The following is a 20951-nucleotide window of genomic DNA, read 5'->3' as shown; positions in this document are numbered from 1 at the left end:
GACCAAAGTAGCGCCCATAAGTGTTGGCATGGTTTTGTCTTGAGGGGTACAAATTTATTGTAATGAGGGGAAAGAGCGGGAGGGAGAGGGGGTGGGGAAATTGTTCCAGGGTGAATTGGGGGTGTGAGGGCAAGTGCCTTTTCTTCACCCCACCGGCCGACGCCCATGGTAGCTGCGCAACACTACCAAATTTTCATGCAGCAGCTTATAAAAATAGCGAGGAACGCTTTGTGTTAATCTCTAACATGAACGTATTCTTGTCTTTCAGAAACCTCAAAAACATCATCACCGGTTCCCCTACCGACATTGCTATGCTGTTAAAACCAAGCGTACACACTCAATGCGCACGGATAGTCCGGAAGCTATACGAAAAGTTTGGAAAGCGGTAGGTGTCATTTGTGGGGCAAGAACGTGTCCTAAATTACCTTGGCGTTGTTTTGGGTGAACGCGGTCAAATGACGTTCTTTCTGCGAGTTCCGCGAAAAGCTACAGTAATTTGAGCGGTCTGCGACAGAGATCTGCAATATTAAGAGCAATAATGCATTATCGAAAAAAAAACAGAATTGTGTCCTGGCAGTTTGGTCAGCCGATGCGCTACATATTTTGGCGATCGGTTTTGGTGGTCTTGGCCGTGAGTGGAGATATACTGGTCTTTAACAAAACCATATGTTTGATGATCCGTTATTTCTATCGGGGTCATGTGAAAATATCTGTATCTCCTCTCGATAATCATCCTGTATAACACGGAGAGAACACTTGCTGCTTGTGCGCTACACAACATAGCGATGCATCCACTGTAGAAGCCAAGCTTCAAACGTCTTTCTTCAATGGTGACTACACTGTATGAATTCGGCGTAGGTTGGATCCGTCACAGTTCTCGAGGACAACTAATCAACGAAATGGCTACGTAACTGCGGTCTAGACAATGCCCAGGAAGGATCTCGCGGAACAATGGTGTCTTCGGAGGAACATAAGCATAAGAAAAAGAAAATTGACGCCTTGCTTCTCCAAATCGTGCGATGCACATCGTCTTTCACTGAATTCCCAGACATAGCCTTAATTTGTAGTAATTTAGAGGTTAACGCCTTGAGCTACCAAACTCATGGACGCGGCTTCGATTCCGGGCCGCGGCGCAGGCTTTTCTGATGGAGGCAAAAAGCTAAAACGTCCGTGTGTGCGAGATTTCGTCGCACGTCAAAGATCCGCCAGTGGTCAAAATGAATTCAGAGCCCTCAACTACGGCGTGCCTCATCGGCTTTGTAGCACTGGCGTGTGAAACCTCATAATCAAGTGAAAATATTCGTATTAGTAGAACGCTGATGCGAAGTAATCTGTGACGACTTCCTCGAGTTTGAAGTTCTTTGACATACTGCAATAATTTATTATTACATTTTTGAACCAATTGCAGCTGATGTCTAAGACATTACGTTTCCGAGAGGCTCCTTCACAGGCGAATACACTTTTTGACAACAACAACGGGTAATTGTTTTGAGGTTGGAGGTGTCAACTATTTGAACCCACATTTCAATCCGGGCTACCCCATAATGCATCACAAGGACTATTTGTACCTATTTTCGTTTTCAACCACGTTTACCGAAGCAAGCAGGGTACTAGTAGTTTGCGCCTATTTAAGCCTTCGTTTGTGTATTCTCACCTGCGAATTTGCATAAAATAAGATAGGTGTAAGCTGAGGAGAAAGAACTCAGATCATCGGAGCAATCATTTCCAACCAAACGCTGCTCACTGCTTCTCAAAAAAGGAAAACCACCCTCTGCACTTTTAGTAAGCGCGCTTCGAATACCCAACCCGAATGCCAAAGAAAACATGTACGGTTTACACGTTCTCTCACTCAGAATCAAGCAGAGGTAATCGTAACGCTGAAATCTGGTCTTGCACAGACACGGGCCTCAATCCCGAAGCAAGTGCCGCTTCGCATTCGCACTTTGGTGCGTCTTGTGGCCCGACTGCTTCTGGATCATGGCAACTGGCTTGGCTTACCATCTCTGCGTGATCTCCAGAGCGCTCGTTCTCGAGTAAGTACCCCTGCCTTGACATGTGGAGGACAAAGGTGTGCTATATCTTTAATTACGGGCCCGGGCCCGGTCATTTATTTTCGAGTCTAGGGAGGGCCCACGTGTGCGGAACCAGGCAGGGGGAGGTTGAAGGAAATTCGAATAACTAATTGGCCAGATTAATGCTAAATCCCCACGGTGGGGTAACTTTCTGCAGAGGAACGTTTCCGCAAAGGAAAACAAATCCGGGAAAAGGACGAATTTTTCTTCAACTTCGACATTTTTGGGAAAGCTGTACAGCTTACCTTTGTAGGTATACTGCTTCGTTGAGGTGAACGTCAGATTTTCATTCGCAGTTTATGATATTTGGTGGAGTGTCATCACCGCGGGCAATCAGACACAGCATGTAGTTTGTACTGCATGTAATGGATTGAAATGCAAAAATGTAGGGTTAAGCTTCCACCGTCTTCAGTTCACATCACAGCTGCGTAATAATAGCTCGCATTCTTACATAAGAGACACCATCACCTTTGATGACCAAATTCTTGGCAACGTCACGTGGTTGTCTCGGCAACAAGTTGGTATGCTAAAATGTTTTGAGCCGCGTTTCGACCCAGGAAGATGTACATGCAATAAAATGTTTTACCTGCAGTGGTTGCTCGACGGCCCTGTTTCTCAAGCACGCGAGTTCGATTCCAGGCCATGGCAGCTGCCTTTCTATGTGTGCGACCGGGAAAACACGCGTATACATAGATATAGGGGCAGAGCTCTACGCTGGCCGAATCATTTCCTTCCATACAACAGCATTCCTTTTTATCGTACCTTTGATATTGTATACCCCCCGCTATAAATGGCTGATGCATCACAGAAAATGCCATTAAAGGTACGGTACAGTGACTACCCATCTAGCAAAACACGGTTTCAAAACAATTTGTAGAATTCACATCAGGAAACGCGTCGTTATGAACGCAGAAGAATCCCAATAATGCTTTTTCCTATAATTCACGTCGGCAATATTTACGGCGAGGGCCATGACTTCAAGCTCTAGCGCGGCCCGGTACCACGGCTTAGGGCCTTGGTCCGGCAAGGGCCCGTCGACAAACGCTTGGGGCGGCCAGGCCCACGGAGTGGGCGGGCCGGACAAGGCTTTTGGGTCAGCCCGGGTCCTTGCAGTACTCTAGAAGCTACTGATTTTTGAACTGCGGTCAAGAGGCCGACACAGGGGCTGTCGCGTCGTTTCGCCTCGCCTGTTGTGCCTTCCTGCATACGATCCTTTCAATGGACCGCCCCATGTAACACTAACAAACGCTTCCTAAGCCTACAGGAAACGGAAAGCTTGGAAAGTTGGAGCTTCTCCGACCAAAAGACGGCCTTTTGAACCGGGTTCGTTTCAGTGGCGCAGTAGCAAACCTGTGCGCAGTCATAAATGCATCAACGTAAACAAAAATTTGCTGCTAGTTGAAGCCTCGGGTATAGTTTTCGAGAAACTAATTCCCCTTTTCGTAGGGCGCTGATCACCGGTACAAGTTTGGCACCCATGGTGTGTCTCTTTGTGGCGACGTGCATTGGGGAAGGAGCCTGTGTGTGCTACATGAACCACAGCAGCCAGCGCTTTTCTGAGCGAGTGCAAGTACTTTGTCAAGGGGCCATTATGCGCACGGTAAGTTCCTGGTCGTTCCATTACTCTTGCGTAATTATTTTAAAATAACCCCTCTGATAATTATGGAACATATTAAGAGGGAAGCTGCTTAGCAAATCGTAACTGTTCAGGTTCGCTGTTACAAATATCAAGAAATTACCGGGCGCGCACACGTGAGTGCGGGCTCGCGGCGACCGCCTGGCATTTCCCAAATCTAAGTAAATGATGATGATGATGATGATGTCCTCAAATATTTTGGCACGTACCCACAAGGGGGGATTGGCCAGGGCTAAAACGGTTAAATCGTGGGGACTTGAAAATACTTATTTCCGGAAAGAGGCTGTAAAAGGAAACTTCGTCGTGAATGAAACGCGAATTACCCATTAATCAGCACCGTTTAGCAATTCAAACGACCTGAGGGAGAAAGAAATTTTTGAATGCAATTATATATATCCCTTCTTGCAAACCCCAGCTTTGATGGGCCAATAGATAATATAAGTGTTATCGATAAAGTCAACCCCAACCGCTCAATCGGCTCCTTCAAAAACAGTTGTCTAGCTATTGAGAAACGGCTCTAAGAAAAGCCGAGCACTTGTGTGTGCGTGCTTTTACACGTCCGCCCAGCGTCTCCTGCGCATTCTCGTCAATCCAAGCCTACTCACTTGGGTAGATTGGCCGAAATTGGCAAAAAAACGCAAACTCAAGCATCCTGGATGTACGTGATATCGTACGTTCCTCCAAGGTGATCTCGAATGATTATCACCTCCTGAATAGTGAACGAAGGTCACACTTATAGCAACAATGATGGAGTACAGGTCGTTGCGGCAACGAAGAAGCAAATCGGCTGCAATCGTGGACTTAAACCGTCGTGATGGTCGTGAAGGTTGCGTACAGCTTCGCTACCTTGAAGTTCTACGCGTTAGTGTGAGCTTTGTTCATTTTTTCTATCAACACACCTTGTGATCAACCATTTTTGAAGGTGTCGCAGGCACCCTTATACTAAAATTAAGAGACCTTTTTGGGTAAAGCGTTATTAGCTGTTTTCTAAAAATTATAAAGATAGTTACCGTAAACAGCCTTAGCTCCGCTATTACCAGACGTCCACCGACGTTTCTCTGCTATACCACGCCGGTGCGGTTAGTTTCTGATACATAAGAAGTCAGAAACGCCGAACACAGGGGTTAAATTAAGCGTGCAAGTTCTAAAAACTACTCGCACTCCTTGAACCGAATAATGCCGCGTGCGCTATCGCCAACCACACACGCGTTTGGGGCAGACACCGCTGGTTTGTGCAGGTGTTTATCGTAAGTCGTAGTCTGTTGTCACTGGCAGATCGCGCTGTGGCGTTTTATATGCAAATCGAGGACACATCAGTTCAGTCTGAAGTTATCATTATGTGCAGGCCGTCGATACATTTACCGTCACTTATAAATAAAGCCTAGACTCAAAATTTCATGCAAGTCTAATGGAGAAGAAGCGAGAGCTGGTTTTGTTTGTGACTATCATACTTACTGGGGCATGCATGTGACTCAGGCAAGTCGTTGCATGCACGAGCAGAGCGCCACAATTGGGTGAAAAGAACGGCGGCGCCGGCTTGTATAAACACATTGTGCCTTCCATGTGAAAAATATTGTCCAGAGTATAATTTGCCTCTAGCAAACTTGCCTTTAGCAATTCTGATTAAGGTAAGCCCGATGATAAATGTATTAGGCAGTCGTCTGTCTTCGTGTTTCAAAAGGAGAGTATGTCCCGCAATTGTGCGTATTACGTGTTGAAAGATTGTCTGTCACTCTACGTGTTCAAAGATTGTCTGTCATCTCGAAATGCACGTCGGGCCAGGTCTTGTTTTTAAAGTGGTACGTACGCCGGTGATGTGTATTTCCCTAAACATCCTATTTAATTGGGAAGGGTGCTAGCAGAAACAATATCGCAAATAAAAGGGGATAGTGGTTACAATTATGAGAATAAGACTAATGTCATCGCTCCGATGTCATATTGAAGACGACGGTGCTTTGATGTGTCCCGCAGAAAAAGGTACCCTTACGATTTCTGCTATATTTGTGTTATCAAACGAGACGGCAAAGTAAACATTTGGGTGAAGTTGCAACAAACAAATTGTGAAAACCATTTTCCTGGATGGCCCTGGTTCATATCGTGCCACAAAAACGTCCAGCACAGAGCCACGTTTTCAGGTCTTTTCACATGAGGTTATTGTCTACGCAGGTCATGGTATACTCTGCTGCAGCTCGCGCCTCAGTCTCGCCTGGCTACATCATGTCCGTTATTAGCGTGGACTGCACTACTCTAGGCTTCAGTGCCCAGCTGCTTTTGTTGCCACTGTCCGGGCTACTCTCCTTGCCACTCCTGCTCTACATGCTCACCGTTCGTGTGGGTCTCTGGCCAGCGCTTGGATGTGGGGCCCTATTGCTGGTAGCGCTCGGGGGCTTCTGGATTTCAGTTCCCTTTTTCCGGTATCTCCAGGTGAGCTAACGTTTGTGGCTAATCCTACTGGAGACGCCATTTATAGCAGAACATTTAGGATGATTTTAGCGAGGCAGCTCCGCATTGACTGTCGCGTATTCTAGCCAGATCCTAATTAGGATTCATACTTTAACAGTAATAAATGTACCTGCAGTTTGCTTCCTTGCCTCTTGGAGCAACTACTGGAACAATGCAATACCATTAACGCCTGCGGAATTTGCCGATATCAGAAAACCTGTTTTTCTATATCTATTTTTTTTCTTTTCCTATTTTTTTCTTTTCCTATATTCTATTTTCTATTTCACCATACGTATTGTCTATTTTCTATTTTCCTATTTCACGTCACCTACTTAAATTTTAATGTGTTATATTGTAAGCTGACAAACAAAGTTACAAAAGAGAGGTGAACTCGTGACGAAGGAAAAAGAGTGCAGTTTGAAGAAGTTACTCGTGATGACACAAGGCAGTCAACGGAAAGAATGTAAACACTCGATTCAAAAGAACGTAGCGTGATCAACGGGAAGGTCTAAACAAGCTGTTCGGCAAAACAAAACACACAGGTTGGTGCAACGATAATTGAAACAATTTAAAAATGTTTCCTGAACGAACCGCCGCTCTGTTCGCGCTCACACTTCACACGAAGTCGAATTTTGTGGTCTGCTTGGTTTGACACCGGGAGGCAACGACGGTACTTACCTGTTTATTCGGAAAATAAAAAAACAATTTTTGCCTATGGGAAAATGGCGGCCGATTTGTACGTGCGAGACAGCGAAAGCTGTTCTTGGAACGACTGCGCCACCTGGGGCATACAGAGCGAAACGCACTTTTGTGATTCGCGGTAGCAAGGATCCAAATGGTGTAGCAGAGGATCAGAAAATGTGAAAGCGGGTTTTCCGATCGTCTGCTAGCTCATTTGGCTTCTTCCTAAGTGCATTTTCTGATCGTCTCCTCCGCCATTGGTCTCCTTCGTACCATGAATCTCAAACTTGCGTTTTGCTCTGAATACAGTCAAACCCGGTTATAGAGAACTGCAATATCCGCCACGTTTATTTCGATATATTAAATATTTCGAAATAGCCGAACCCGCCTATTACGAGTTAACGAGTTTTTTGTTACGAGTTCGCAATACGCGGGACCCCCCCCCCCCCCCCCCCCGTCGTCCTGCCATCCCCTCATGCAAAACGAACATAATAAAGTATGCCATTGGTATACACGAAAATATCTATCTATTGCAAGCAATAAAGCCACTTTCCGCTGTAACTAGCTACTTTCCCAAAAAAGCGGTGATTCTTGTTTACAATTTCGTTTTGGCGGCGGCAACTAGCACAGCATTCTCTACATGAGACATCATTTGCATCAGTTGCAGTCCATGTCCTTCAATATCGAAGCAATATTGGTGGAGCACATTGGCAGCCGAAAGCGCTTCATTAAGCATCGAACGGCTTTCACTAGCGACATCCTCCGCCTCTTCGGTGCTTCCAGCAGCGCCAGCAGCCATGACATCGGTGACGGTGTCGGCGTCCGAGGGGCGCACAGTGAAGGCAACGTCGTCGTCGACATTCAGGCAATCCTCGAAGGGCACTCCTTTCAGCTCAGCATCGGGAACGTTGGCAAGGTTTTCTCATAGTTCGCCGATGCTTCCATCTTGGTCCGGACTCGCTGACTGAGAGGGTTTAATCGTGAGTCAGCCGCGTCGTTAACAGTTACGGAAAGTGCCGGGAGTCACGTCGCCCCATGAAAGGCTCAACACGCCCATCGCCGGCAATCAACATCTCGATAGCCGCTCCGAAACCACGCATTTTGGTGGCAATCCTAGACGCGCCGAGGTCGATATATCACATGCGATCTTCGTTATAAGGAATATATTCCGCGTGTATTTTCGAAACTGAAATTTTTCGTTCGATATATAGCATAATTCGCTCTATCGGGGTTCGTTATAATCGGGTTTGACTGTACCCCAGGTGGCGCCGTCTTTCGAAGATCAACTTGCGCTGCCTCGGGGGTCCAAATCGGCCGCCGTTTTCCCATAGGCGAAAATCGTTCTTATTTATTTTCAGAATTATCAGGTAAGTACCGTCGTTGTTCCCGGTGTCAAAGAAAATAGACCACACAATGCGTCTTTCGTGCGAAGTTTGAGCGCGAACAAACTGGTGGTTTGCTCAGAAAATATGTTTTAAAGTGTTCCAATTATCGTCACACCACCCTGTATAGTTGCAGGTTTGACTGCTTGTTATGAATTCATTATCAGAATAAAAGTAGCGATAACATGTTAGTCCGCAATGCGTGGTGTGAAAGGGATACGAAAGGAGCGTTTGACTCAGCGCAAGTTCTTCGGCGTGTAAAAAAACAGATTCTATCCTGCCAGAACAGCGCTAAACACCATGTCGCCTGCTCTCGCGTGGCTGCGCAGCTTGTCGCATCATCGCAGCTTGTCAAATCGTACTTTCGCACGAGTGTCTGCTCGATGCAGCGTTTCTCCTGGAGCTCCTGCGACAAGTATTGCGACAAAAACTGGTGTTCCACGAATAGTTCATGTTAAAAGCCATCGCAAAACACAGATGCAACTCTTTTCCAATTGACTGTGTTAATTCAATGTAAAGATATCCGACGGCTTTGAAAACAGGTATTGCCTAGACAGAATACGGCAATGAAATGCAGCCATTTTAATACTTTCATGCTGTACCTACTACTTTATAGCACCTACAAATGACCAGACGAAAGTCACGACTAACATTCTGTCGCAATTTATTCGCAGCGCTGCACGGACGACAGCACAGTAAACCCTCGGTAACTTCGAAGCCTTATATTTCAAAATATCGATTCAGTCGATAATGTTTCTCACAGTGCATTTGCCTCTCATAGGCACTATGTATTCGCCCCATTTTATGTCGAAACGTTTCTGTAGAGGACCACAGATTTCTCGAACTGTTGGCAGACAGCCCAATAGTCCAAGTCCACTACAATCACCTAAAAAGGAATCTGTAGGAATTCTCAGCTCCCACTACGCGCCGAACGCGGTCGTGAACGCCAATTGTGAAATACTTGCCGCCGGGCGGTTTGCTATCGAATGTGTCAAGAAACTGTGGTAGTGATAGCGAGTCCGTCACCGTGGCGCCCGTGGTGGTGCCACTTGTGTGCGGGGTATCACAGGTAATAAAACCGCTCCGGCGCAGTAGAGCTTTTGTTAGCAACACTACTTCTTATTTCAGTGACTGGGCTGCACATTTTCGGCATTTTTCTTTACCCGAAACTCAGCTTATCTCGAACGTTTAGCGGGTTTTACTTCACGTAACGAAATTTTATTGTATTGCGTTGCAAGGCTGCTTAGTAGTACGTGGCCGAAGCTATGTCTGTTTCGATGAAAAAATTTCTATGGATAAATAGTCCGCGACCGATGTATCCTCCAAGTTCTACCTTCTGGCAAGAGCAGCCACCCCAGAAGAAGCAGCCGTCGACCTGCGTTACGCTACGTTCGGTCCATTAATAAAGAGTCAAGTCTGAGCAATTTTTTTTTGGTGGTGAGATTAATCCAGGTGGTTTTCAAAGATAATAACTAGGTAATGTCCGCACGAGTCAGGCGTGTCGAGGGCATCACCATTGATTAGAGAGATTCAGAAGAACAAAGTATATGGTGTCATGCAGAGCTTCTGCTGTTATTGATTCTGCTACTCTTGTAAGAATCGCACAATACCTAATAGCTTCAGTGCCTTGAGGGACACAAAGCCATTACTCAACCGACAAATAAATGTGACTGAACTTCTTTTATGCTCGTCCCAGTGGCTATTACAAACATATGTGACTTGATGCCCCTAGGTACGCCGATTTGGAATTCCTGGGAGTCCTTCTTTTGTCCTTGAGTTTTTGTTTATGGATCTCAAACCTTTACAGCGCCGGTTTTTAAATATTCTTTTATTACTGGCTTTTAACTTGCAGAAACAGAGTATGAAGATGCGAGACGACCGACTGAGCCGGATGCTTGATCTTCTCAATTCCATTCGTACGGTGAAAATGTACGCCTGGGAGAGCAACCACCTCGAGAGCCTGAAGCGAAATAGAGAACAAGAGCTGAAATATGTTCTGGCAATGAACGTTGTCAGTGGGATTATTGATGCCCTTTACAGCGCACTCAGCTCTCTGGTAAGCCAATGATGCCTGGTATGTTTTTATTTAAGAACATACTGCCGGCCATGGAGGCCCAAGCTGAAGGGGAATACTGTGGTAACAATCGGCATCAATCAATCGTTCAATCAATCAATCAATCAATCGATTTATTAATATCTGAAAACGATACATGGGGGTTATCTACAAAAGGAGGTCCCAAGGTAGGAGACTGTAGTTGGATCTCCTGTACAGAATAACATAAAATACACTGAATAATAGCAGCAAATGATGGAAAAGAGGTACTTGTACATGAATGAAGTGAAGCAGAGTCAATAGGTAAAATTACATGGTAGCAATAGCTATACAGAAAAAACTTAGAAAAGAAAAACGCTGAAAAACAAAGCATCAGAAACAATGTTGCTTATGTCTGAGGCAGGGACATCGGGCAGGGACATCAGCATGACACAATAATGCAAACAGCAAAAGCAGAAACAACTACAGGAAAAAAAAACACTGCTCTCCAGGCACAACTAAGCAGGGAAAACTGAACATTTGCTTGTAATAAACCAAGAGAGTTACGAAAAGTATCGGGTGTATTGTTCCAATCATTATATGTGCGGGGGAAAAAGAAAATTTAGAGATTGGTCGCATCAAACAGTGGTGTTTAGGACAGACTATGGGAATGAGGAGTACGGCAAGGAACAAGGCGTTTCAAGAAGAGAAAGCAAGTTTTCGGTGGTAAAATGAATAGAATTTACGGCGGAGAAACTGTCTTCTAGATTCCAGTGTTTTATTTCCGCATCAGCTCAGAAAGAGTATCTGTGCGATAAAATTTTGAATAAACCAGCCGAACAGCTCCTCTTTGAATGTTTCCTAACAAGCCGATAGTATTTGTTGTGTTAGTGTCCCGAACAGCGCAAGGATATTCTAGTTTAGGCCTAATTAGCGTCGAGTATGCACGTAATTTAGACTCAGGTGGAGCTTCTCGAAGCCTATTCCAAAGTAAACATAATTTACGAAATACAGAGAAACAAGCATTACTAACCTGCGGAATCCAGAGTATATTTTTTCTTAAATTTATGCCCAAATACCTATATTCCTCTAATTGGTTTTAGGGACTTCCTGCTAAAAGTACAAAAATCGGTAAAGATTTGGTTTTTTTTGGCGATGGGAAGGGAGAGGACTTTTTTCGGGTTCAATAGCATGCCCCATTCAAGTCTCGTGAAGGCCATGTCAGTGAGTGAGTAGTTTATAGCTTGTGGGTCACTAATAAAGTAATGTTGATCAACGTAACGCCGTCGTTAGTAAAATGTCGAATTTGTACGGGTTCTTTTATGACGGAGGCGATATAAGTACACTAAATTACAAAAGGTAAGGGGCCCAAAACGCTACCTAAGGAACTCCACAGGGGACAGGAACAGTAGTAAAAATACGTCCGTCAGTGTCTATATGTTAGTTTCAATTCGACAAATAATACAATTGTATTATTTGTCGAATCGAAACCAACATGTAGACATCGGGCTCTTTTCCTTTCCTGTAGCATGGGTTTTAAAACCCATGCTACAGGAAAGGAAAAGAGCCCGATGAGATGCCGTTTGTGAATTATTTTTCATTCAGGACTAAATCAAACGCTTTGGTGAAGCACAAAAAAATACATCCACCTGCATCGAGCGTCGAAGCGAAAGATTGGACAATTTAACATAGCTCAGCGGTGGTTGAAAACTACTCCTTAAAACCATGTTGCAAGAGAAACGCAATCCGACGTTTGTCAAGAACATTAGGGGTAATAGTTGCTACTATATTTTCTGGAAGTTTCGATGAGGAAAACTGATTAGAAATTAAACCATAGTTAGCAAAAGAAAGAGGGTCACCTTTTAAAGGTAGTAACATCACACGCCACGATACTATCCAGCTCACTGGTTCACTCGCTCGAGCGCACCATCTTGGTTCAATTTGTTTAGCGATAGTTGCAGCAAAACACGAGTGCCAGTCGTTTCACATTACCCCGACGAGCCTGCGGTTGAAGCCCTAGTATTTATAGCAGTCAGGAGCTCCTACGTGTGTACCACTTCACGATGAAGTAGCCAAATATCATTATCATCATCATCATCATCATCACTAGCCTATCTACGCCCATTGCAGGGCAAAGGCCTCTCCCATTATTCTCCAATTACCTCGGTCCTGTGCCAACTGTGACCAATTTATCCCCGCAAACTTCTTGATCTCATCTGCCCATCTAACTTTCTGCCGCCCCCTGCAACGCTTGCCTTCCTTACGAATCCACTCCGTTACCCGTAATGACCAGCGGTTAGCTTGCCTTCGCATTACATGCCCTGCCCACGTCCATTTCTTCTTCTTAATTTCTACTATTATGTCTCTAACACCAGTTTCCTCCCTGACCCACTCCGCTCTCTTGTCCCTTAATGTTACACCTATCATTTTCCGCTCCATTGCCCGCTGAGTAGTTCTCAATTTAAGTTGAACCCTCTTAGAGAGCCTCCAAGTTTCTGCCCCGTAGGTTAGTACCGGTAAGATGCAGCTGTCATACACTTTCTTCTTCAGCGACAATGGTAGTCTGCTATTCATTATCTGAGAATGTCTGCCATGTGCACCCCACCCCATTCTGATCCTTCTAATTATCTCTGCCTCATGGTTGGGATCTGGGGTCACAACTTGGCCTAAGTAGATATATTCGCTTACCACTTCCACTGCCTCCCCACTTATCTCAAACCGCTGTGCTGTCCCGAGGTTATTGATCATTACTTTAGTTTTCTGCATATTAATTTTCAGGCCCACGGTTCTCCTCTGTTCGCCCAGTGTGGAAAGTATGCTTTGCAATTCGTCCCCCGAGTTACTTAGCAAAGCAACGTCATCAGCAAATCTGAGGTTACTGCGGTATTCACCATTAACCCTTACTCCCACCTGTTCCCCATCCAATGTTCTGAATACTTCTTGTAAACATGCTGTGAATAACATTGGAGAGATTGTGTCTGCTTGTCTGACACCCTTCCTTATAGCTATTTTACTGCTCTCCCTATGGAGGATAATGGTAGCTGTGGACCCATTGTAGATATCCTCTAGTATTCTTATATAATGCTCATCTACCCCCTGGTTCCGTAATGCCTGAATGACTGCTAGGGTTTCGACCGAGTCAAATGCTTTCTAATAATTTATGAAGGCTATATATAGGGGTTCAGTAAACTCAGCGCACTACTCTATCACCTGATTGATCGTGTGAATATGGTCCATTTTTCAACAACCTTTAAGGAACCCTGCTTGTTCTTTAGGTTGACTGAAATCTAAAGTTGCAGAAATTCGGTTAGCGATTACCTTGGTAAATACCTTGTAGACGACTTAGACGACTGACAGTAAGCTGATCGGCCTTTTATTTTTCAAGACCTTCATGTCGCCTTCCTTATGGATTAGGATGATGTTCGCGTTCTTCCAAGATTCCGGTACCATTGCGGTCATTAGACATTGCGTAAACAGGTTTGCCAGTTTTTCAAGTACAATTTCTCCGCCATCCTTCAAGAGGTCTGCTGTTATCTGATCCTCACCAGGTGCTTTGCCCCCTTTCATTTCTTTCAAAGCCTTCCTTAATTCTTCGGTCGTTACTGGTGGGATGTCTATCTCATCTGACCTACTGTCTCGTTCGGCATTATCCTGGATGTCCCGGCTACTGTACAGATCCCTATAGAACTCCTCGGCCACTGTGACTATTTTATCCCTATTTGTGATGACATTGCCTTGCTTATCCTTAAGTGCATACATCTGATTTTTTCCCACGCCAAGACGTCTCTTCACTGCTTTCAGGCTGCCTCCGTTCTTTACAGCGTATTCGATCCTCTCCATCTTATACTCCCGTATGTCAGCTGTCTTGCGCTTATTGATTAACTTCGAGAGTTCCGCTAGTTCTATTCTGTCAGCTGCGGTAGAGATTGTCATGGTTTGCCGTTTCCTGATTAGATGTTTCGTCTCCTGTGAAAGTTTACCAGTATCCTGTCTAGCCATAGTGCCCCCGACTTCTACTGCACACTCCGTGATAATGCGTGTAAGGTTGTCACTGGCTTCCTGTGTCGTAAGCTCGGCTTCCTCGTTAAGTGCGGAATATCGGTTCTGCAGCGCGATCCTGAATTCTTCTACTTTACCTTCTTCTGTAAACGGGAGAGTCGGAAGTGGACCTGGAGGAGCCCGAATGGAGAGCACAAAACTGAAATAGACTTCATATTATGTGATAACCCTGGCGTCGTGCAGGATGTGGAAGTGCTCGGAAGGGTAAGGTGTAGTGACCACCGTATGGTAAGATCTCGAATTAGGCTAGATTTGAGGAGGGAGCGCAACAAGCTAGTACGAAAGAAGCCAAATATGACAACTAGCAAATAAATGAACATGTCAATACCAGTAGTGTCATTTATATAATGACCCACCCGGGGCACCACCGGGTACTAGTGCTAGTACTTCATAAAAAGATACGCAGCACGCTCGTCCCACGCCGGGAAGCTACGAATACAGTGTGGCTAAGGCGCACAACCCACGTGTAGAGGAAAAGCGACATCGCTCGATCAGTGTGAGACCGCCGTGACTTCAGGGTTGCGGACAGCGGACCCAGGCTACAGTCATCACACAACGGCGACGCAAAATTTAGCAATTTAAAAAGTGAAAAGCAAGCACTCGGGAATGTCCGCTTAGCAACCAGTACCCGTGCACAGCCGGCCAGCCTAAACGAATATATCCAGATACCCGTTACTGCGAGGCTGCGCCAAAAGCGCGGCGAAGATGCGGGCGCCATCATGGTCGCGGTGGCCGCTGTTTAGATGGAGACTAGAAGGAACAACGTCCCCGTTTCGAGATTTCGCAGAACGGTAAAGATCTTCGGATGGTTGTAATTCATCCGGAGCCCACCGCTATCGCGCGCTTATATCTCAGGTGTGGCTGCAGTCCCAAAATTTGAATTTTTTTAAAGCGCACCGAGGGCAGTGCAGGTCGCGTTGATGTCATGCCCGTACATGGTACACCGCGTTCGGAAGTCGCCGTCTAGTCACAGCGTAGGCAGGCGCAGATTCGTTATCTCGCCGCTGTCTCAGCTAGCCGCGCTGCGTGTCTGTCGCAGCCACGTGAATGCTTCGAATATATTGGTAACGCCGGGTCATGTAATCTTGGACAATGCGTCAGACTGCCCAGTTTGTGTTACCTGTTACAGTAATACTCTAGTTACACGGACAAAGTTAACCACAGTTAAGCAAACCGCGGTTAGACAAAACCGAAGTTCGCTGGGTTACCCGACAGACGAAACTGCGTTTACCCCGCTAACCATGATTAGCGCAAACTGAGCTTGGCCACCTAAGTTCGGTCACGCTAACCGCAGTTTCCCCAGCCGCCGTGTTCAAAATCACCAAAGTCACTTCGTACGCAAGTGGCGGCACGTATGAGCGGAGGCGAAAAAATCAATCACCTAGCGTTCGGAGGAGACGAAGGCCCCTAAATAATCGCCGCCCCAAAGCTGCCCCGAAGAGGCGCTTGCGTTCTTTGCGTTGCTTGCGCAGTCAGCGTGACTGCCCGTGAGCAGCGGCTCGTTTCCCGATACACACGGTCAACTAGGGTAAAAGCCGTGGGAAATTTGTAAAGTCCGCGTGCGGTTCGTCAAGAAAATAGATGAACCAGGCAATCGTGAAGCGTTTTCAGCACTCGGAAACGATCCGCGCGCACGTCGGCCGGGCCTGCAAACACGGCTACGGGCCTGCCAGCAAGACATTGGGAGTGGCTTGAACCAGCCCAGACCACGGCAGCAGCAGCTTGTCGCTGCTCTTTGAAATCACTCTGACCACGGAAAAGAACTTCTACATGCGAGAAACTGGACGTTGGTGTGGTGAAAAAAATTTGCTGTGTGTTGTAACGCACAGTTGTAAAGATAGCGCCGGTCAAATATCCACTGTGATGCTAAGCCTAGAGGTCGCAACACCGAGCCAACCCGAGAAAACCAAGGCGGTTGCGAGCTGTTGGGGAAGCCTCTCTCTCGCTGCGCGCGACGTAGTCGCATTTGGGTCTGAAGCAGCTGTCTGATATTTCCTTTTGTCTACACTGCTTCGCTCGTTTTTTATAGCAAGGTTAAAAGTTTATTAACGAATTTTTGTTACACTCATAACCAAGTGACCGCTGTCGACACACTTGCAATTTCTCGTGTAACAGCCAAACCCGCAGTTCGCGATAACCGCGGTTACGATTTAGTAACCACGGTTAAACGTAACTGCGGTTACTTCCGCCGTGTAATTAGTGTATTAATCTGAATTAAAGAATGGTGTGGGGACAGCCAAAATATTTGAATATTAAAACAGTTTTGTTGACTTCTTGCCAGAACGTCTAGGGCTTCATGTCAAAATTAACAATATTTTCTAATGCTCACATGAAGGGCAAACATCTACAAAGCAGGTACATAAGTAGATCACCGTGGAAAGGTAGTTTCAGGAAGTGACAGAAAATCTTGCGTTCGTGGCAGGCATTGAAATATACTGCATGGGTCTTTCCATGGTTCGAAAGAAAGCGAGAGTGCATCAGGCGGGATGGAAAGAGAAGTATAAAAACACTTGCGCAAGTGTTTGTCAAGTTTTCTTCGTGTTCCGCCTGATGCGGTGGTTTTTTTCAAACTTATGTATTGATCAGCCAAACTTTTCATACCTGTTTTCGGCGTTATTTTCTGGTAATTACTGGGGACATTGCTGGAGGGTAATTTTTACCAATTGTTTTGAAAGTTTTTTGGACGTGGCGATTTCGAATAGTCCACGAATGAATATTTATTCTTCTTTATTTTCTCTGTACCTTTCAACATTGAAGCTGCTGTTTCACAACACAAAAAGTGACCAGAAATATTGGTGAATGATCATACATATGTGCAAAAGCTTTTTTATTAGCTGAATTTTTCCGTTTTTTGTTATATTTGGTTTATCTATGAGGACGGCTACGTTGAACGCCGCCAATGCGTCCAACCACGCACTATTTTATTTATTTATTTATTTGAAACGCTCACCAACTGTGCTGTGCCTTTACGGGTGAGGCCCTTTGTAAACGAGGAATATCAGGCATACCGAGACAACACATAAGCAAGTGTAGGTAATCAAAAATGGGTTAAAGAAATGTGTGCGTAGGCGGGATGTTTAATAGAGACTAATTAATTTAAAAATGGGTTTTGGAAATAAAATTGTCTTGCTTGCGCAAAGTGATCAGTGGCCGTGGCTGGTGCCAAGTGCTATTTAGGGGAATATGTAACTCGATTTGGTTAATCACCGTTTTATTATCCTATGTTGGGTGCTTGATTGTAATGATTAACTTGTAGAGAAACATGAGTCCATCTTGTATCGATTATTACATTTCCGAAATTATAAATGCGTGCAGAGGTGCAGCGCTCAAAACCTCAGCTCACCAGATGCGGGTAAAGTGCTCCGGGCGGAAGCTGAGCGCCGCAAAGATGCGCCCTGAAGCTGATGTCACTCGGAGCTGTACATGTCACACGCACGTCGCGCTTTATCTTCGCCCCAAACACAGGCAAGGGGCCCCTGAACAGTCGAGAAGCACCTGATAGCCGGATTTCTAGATTACAAAATTCCCAGTCTGTTTTACTTTTATTTTCTTTTACATTATTAGCGCATGCATCATGGCCGCCGCACGCAAACGGCGGCAGGTCACGGCCGCATCGGCGATCGTTATGAGAAGTCACAATTGGGCGGGCGAGAAGGTTCCAGCAGATGACGATGCCGCTTGACTTTTTTTCGGGCCGAAAGATAAAAGCCGGGCGTGCGTGTCACGTGTGCAGCTCCGGGCGACTTTTTACTAAGCTTTTACTAAAAAATTCGCTATGCCTTTCTTGTAATGCTATAATGCTGGCTTCTCATTTTGTATAGGAATATAACCCACGGAGTATTTACGTCAAAACAATCTTCGGTCGGTCCATGTGGCCATCGAAACAATAATGATAAAAAAAGCGCTCCGACATTGCGAATGAGCTTCTTGCGTTACTGTGTTACTGGGGGCATGGAGGGGGGGGGGGGGAGGAGGGATATAACACTAAAAGTTAACTTATGGAGGGCATGTTTTGGCCAAAACGGATAACCGTTTGACCACCGTAAAATGATAATAGAAAGAGCAGAAGACAGATAGCGCTATGAACGAATGAAATAACGAAAATAATAGTGAATGAGTTATTCGGACAGAGCAATATAAAAGCGCGCTGGCGCACACGCACACGCGCACACGCACACACACAGGCGCACACGCACACACGCACGCATGCACGCGCGCACGCACACGCACACGCACATGCGTGCGCACGTACGTACGTACTGTACTCAATTTACGAATTGTGGACGTAATAATAAAAATTGAGAAAATTGAAAAAAAAAACATTTAGCTCAATGTATAGCATTTGACTTCAGCGTTACGGTAACATTTACCTGAGCTGCGGCCGACGCATTGCAGTTGTTACATGTGCTTTCGTCGTTCCGTAACATTTGTGGTCGCAATAATTTGTGATATTTCTTTACAAAAATAAGCAATACAACAAAACTCCTCAAATAAGTGTACTGCATAGGGTTTAAAACTGTCTATACAGGACATCTCGGTACACCAAACACATTTTACGGAAAAGAACAAAAAAGAACGAGCTAAGAGAGAAATCCCTGTCGTTACGCCGAGCGAGAACAGGTGTATAAAAGAGCGTTCTCGGCAAAGCCATGGCCTGGATCCTATCCGCAACAACCCGTTTCCTGTTTCGCTTGTCATGATAAAAACACCGGGCAGCTAGCCACATTGAATTGTCCAAGAACTCACAAGTCGTTGCAGCAATGGCCACAATTACTAACGCTCGTACCACTATGTTAGTAGCTTAGATTGGGCTTAACCATTTGCATTATAGTGTGATTCGGAAAGTGATAGTTCTTGTTTGGTGATTTTTTATGACGAAATGGTGTCTCGTACATACTACGTGTAATCGTGTACTTTTAGTTCAAATCACATGTCGCATGTTACGGAACTTTTCAAAAAGTAATACAGCGGTAAAATATTCCAACGAAGCTGTTTAACTATTCCATAAATGTTATAAATGATGTCATCTCGAATGCGGAAAATATTTAGGAAGATATTTGCGCAGAGTGCAAATATGTTTGCATGTTAAAAGCGGGGCGTGTAAAAACTTTAGACACCCTTCTTCACAAAGAAGGGCTGATAAAGTTGTAGTTATCGCCAGCACAGCGCCGCACCGCGCGATTTGCTCGCCCGCAAGACATGTGTTTTCAGTTTCTGCTCTGACATTGGTGCGGTGCGATTTTCTTCATGCGTAACACCCGCAATCGTCGCGGCAGGAATTTAACACGCACAAGTGGGTGGAAATTCTCCTTGACGAAGTCACTGATTTGATTGATTGTGGGGTTTAACGCGCCGACGCAACGCAGGCGATGAGGCGCGCCGTAGTGGAGGGCTCCGGATTAATTTTGACCACCTGGGGATCTTTATCGTGCGCCGAAATCTCGAACACACGGGCGTTTTTGCTTTTCGCCTCCATCAGAAAAGCGGCCGCCGCGGCCGGGAATCGAACCCGCGACCTCGTGCTCAGCAGCGCAACGCCTTTTGACGAAGTCACGTTTCGTGGCTTCCACAGAAGCGCAGCGAACGAAGCTTCTATCCCGCTAACGCCATGATTCACAACGAATGCTGAGGGAAGCCTGCAGCCCAGTAGGTTCACACGCGCCCCTTGCCGCTGCAGTAGCTCGCTGCAATGCTCTTCTGTCGGTCGAAGCCATGTAACCGCCGCCGTATATGCTGGCACGAAAGTGAATTGTGTATACGCGCTGTTGTATTTCTTTGTTCTTACCTGTGCGCGTAGATTGATACTAAACGTTTAGGAAACCTGTAAATACATTTTGTTTCGCCGCCTTATACGCAATAGCTTTATCTGGGGGTTGTGGGAAATGAATCTAGCTTTTCATTCGCTCCTCGAAAAGCACCCTCCTCGCCCTCTCTTCAAGTCGTCGACTTCATGTTCTTCAGAAAAAAAACAGCATGCAAAAACGCAGAAAAGAAACATCTGGCCACGTGATGCCGGTATTCATTCCGTTCTGATATCTGACAATCTTGGTCACGGTCTTTGGTCGTATCAGGGAACGCTCGTGTCATCGCACGACCGAAGCAGGCCATCATCGGAGCAATATTTCCTTTCGTGCGGCGGAATAAAGCGTGCTTCGGTGCCCTGGTTGTTTTTATACTGCTAGATAGCTGCTATCTGGCGCAGCCTTTTTTGCGGCGGTATGTGATGCCATTTATGATGCAAAAAAGTGCGAATCTGGGTTGGCGCCGAACAGCTGAATGAACACTCTTAAAATGTATTTCTGAAAAGGTATTTTTGAAAAGGGGGTGCTGCAAAGGTTTCACTACTCGCGTATTCTTGGCATCGTATCTCTTTTAACGCATGACCCATAGCACGAGGGAAGACTTCTTTGCGATCTAGAGCTTAGCAAAGATGACATTAAAATGATTTGTGTGGTGTTGCAGTTGATCATCATGATGTACGGAACACTGGTGCTTGTGGATCCAACACGAATCCTCTCGGCTGCTGAATCCTTTTCAAGCGTTTACCTGCTATCCGAAACTGAAACATTCACCGGTAGCCTCAATATGTTAATGAGGACCTTGAATGCGGTGAGTACTGGCGTTCGGAGGGCAATCCTGAGCTGAAA

General features: G+C 45.6%; 1 protein-coding gene across 1 annotated transcript in view; it reads left to right on the top strand.

The window, feature by feature from the left end:
* The window catches only part of LOC144159793 (ATP-binding cassette sub-family C member 2-like), a 148667-nt gene that overhangs the window by 32809 nt on the left and 94907 nt on the right, over window positions 1–20951 (top strand). Inside the window, exons 7-12 of the mRNA XM_077691477.1 lie at window positions 269–385; window positions 1899–2033; window positions 3519–3672; window positions 5875–6132; window positions 10066–10269; window positions 20767–20913. Of these exons, the coding sequence (XP_077547603.1) occupies window positions 269–385; window positions 1899–2033; window positions 3519–3672; window positions 5875–6132; window positions 10066–10269; window positions 20767–20913 (1015 nt within the window). The remainder of the gene's footprint in view (window positions 1–268; window positions 386–1898; window positions 2034–3518; window positions 3673–5874; window positions 6133–10065; window positions 10270–20766; window positions 20914–20951) is intronic.

Source organism: Haemaphysalis longicornis, unplaced genomic scaffold, assembly GCF_048455015.1.
Source record: "Haemaphysalis longicornis isolate Haplotype H1 unplaced genomic scaffold, Haemaphysalis longicornis Haplotype H1 scaffold_10, whole genome shotgun sequence".
Classification (NCBI taxonomy): Eukaryota; Metazoa; Arthropoda; class Arachnida; order Ixodida; family Ixodidae; genus Haemaphysalis; species Haemaphysalis longicornis.
Note: the sequence above shows the minus strand (reverse complement) of the source record. Positions and strands in the feature narration are given on the sequence as shown.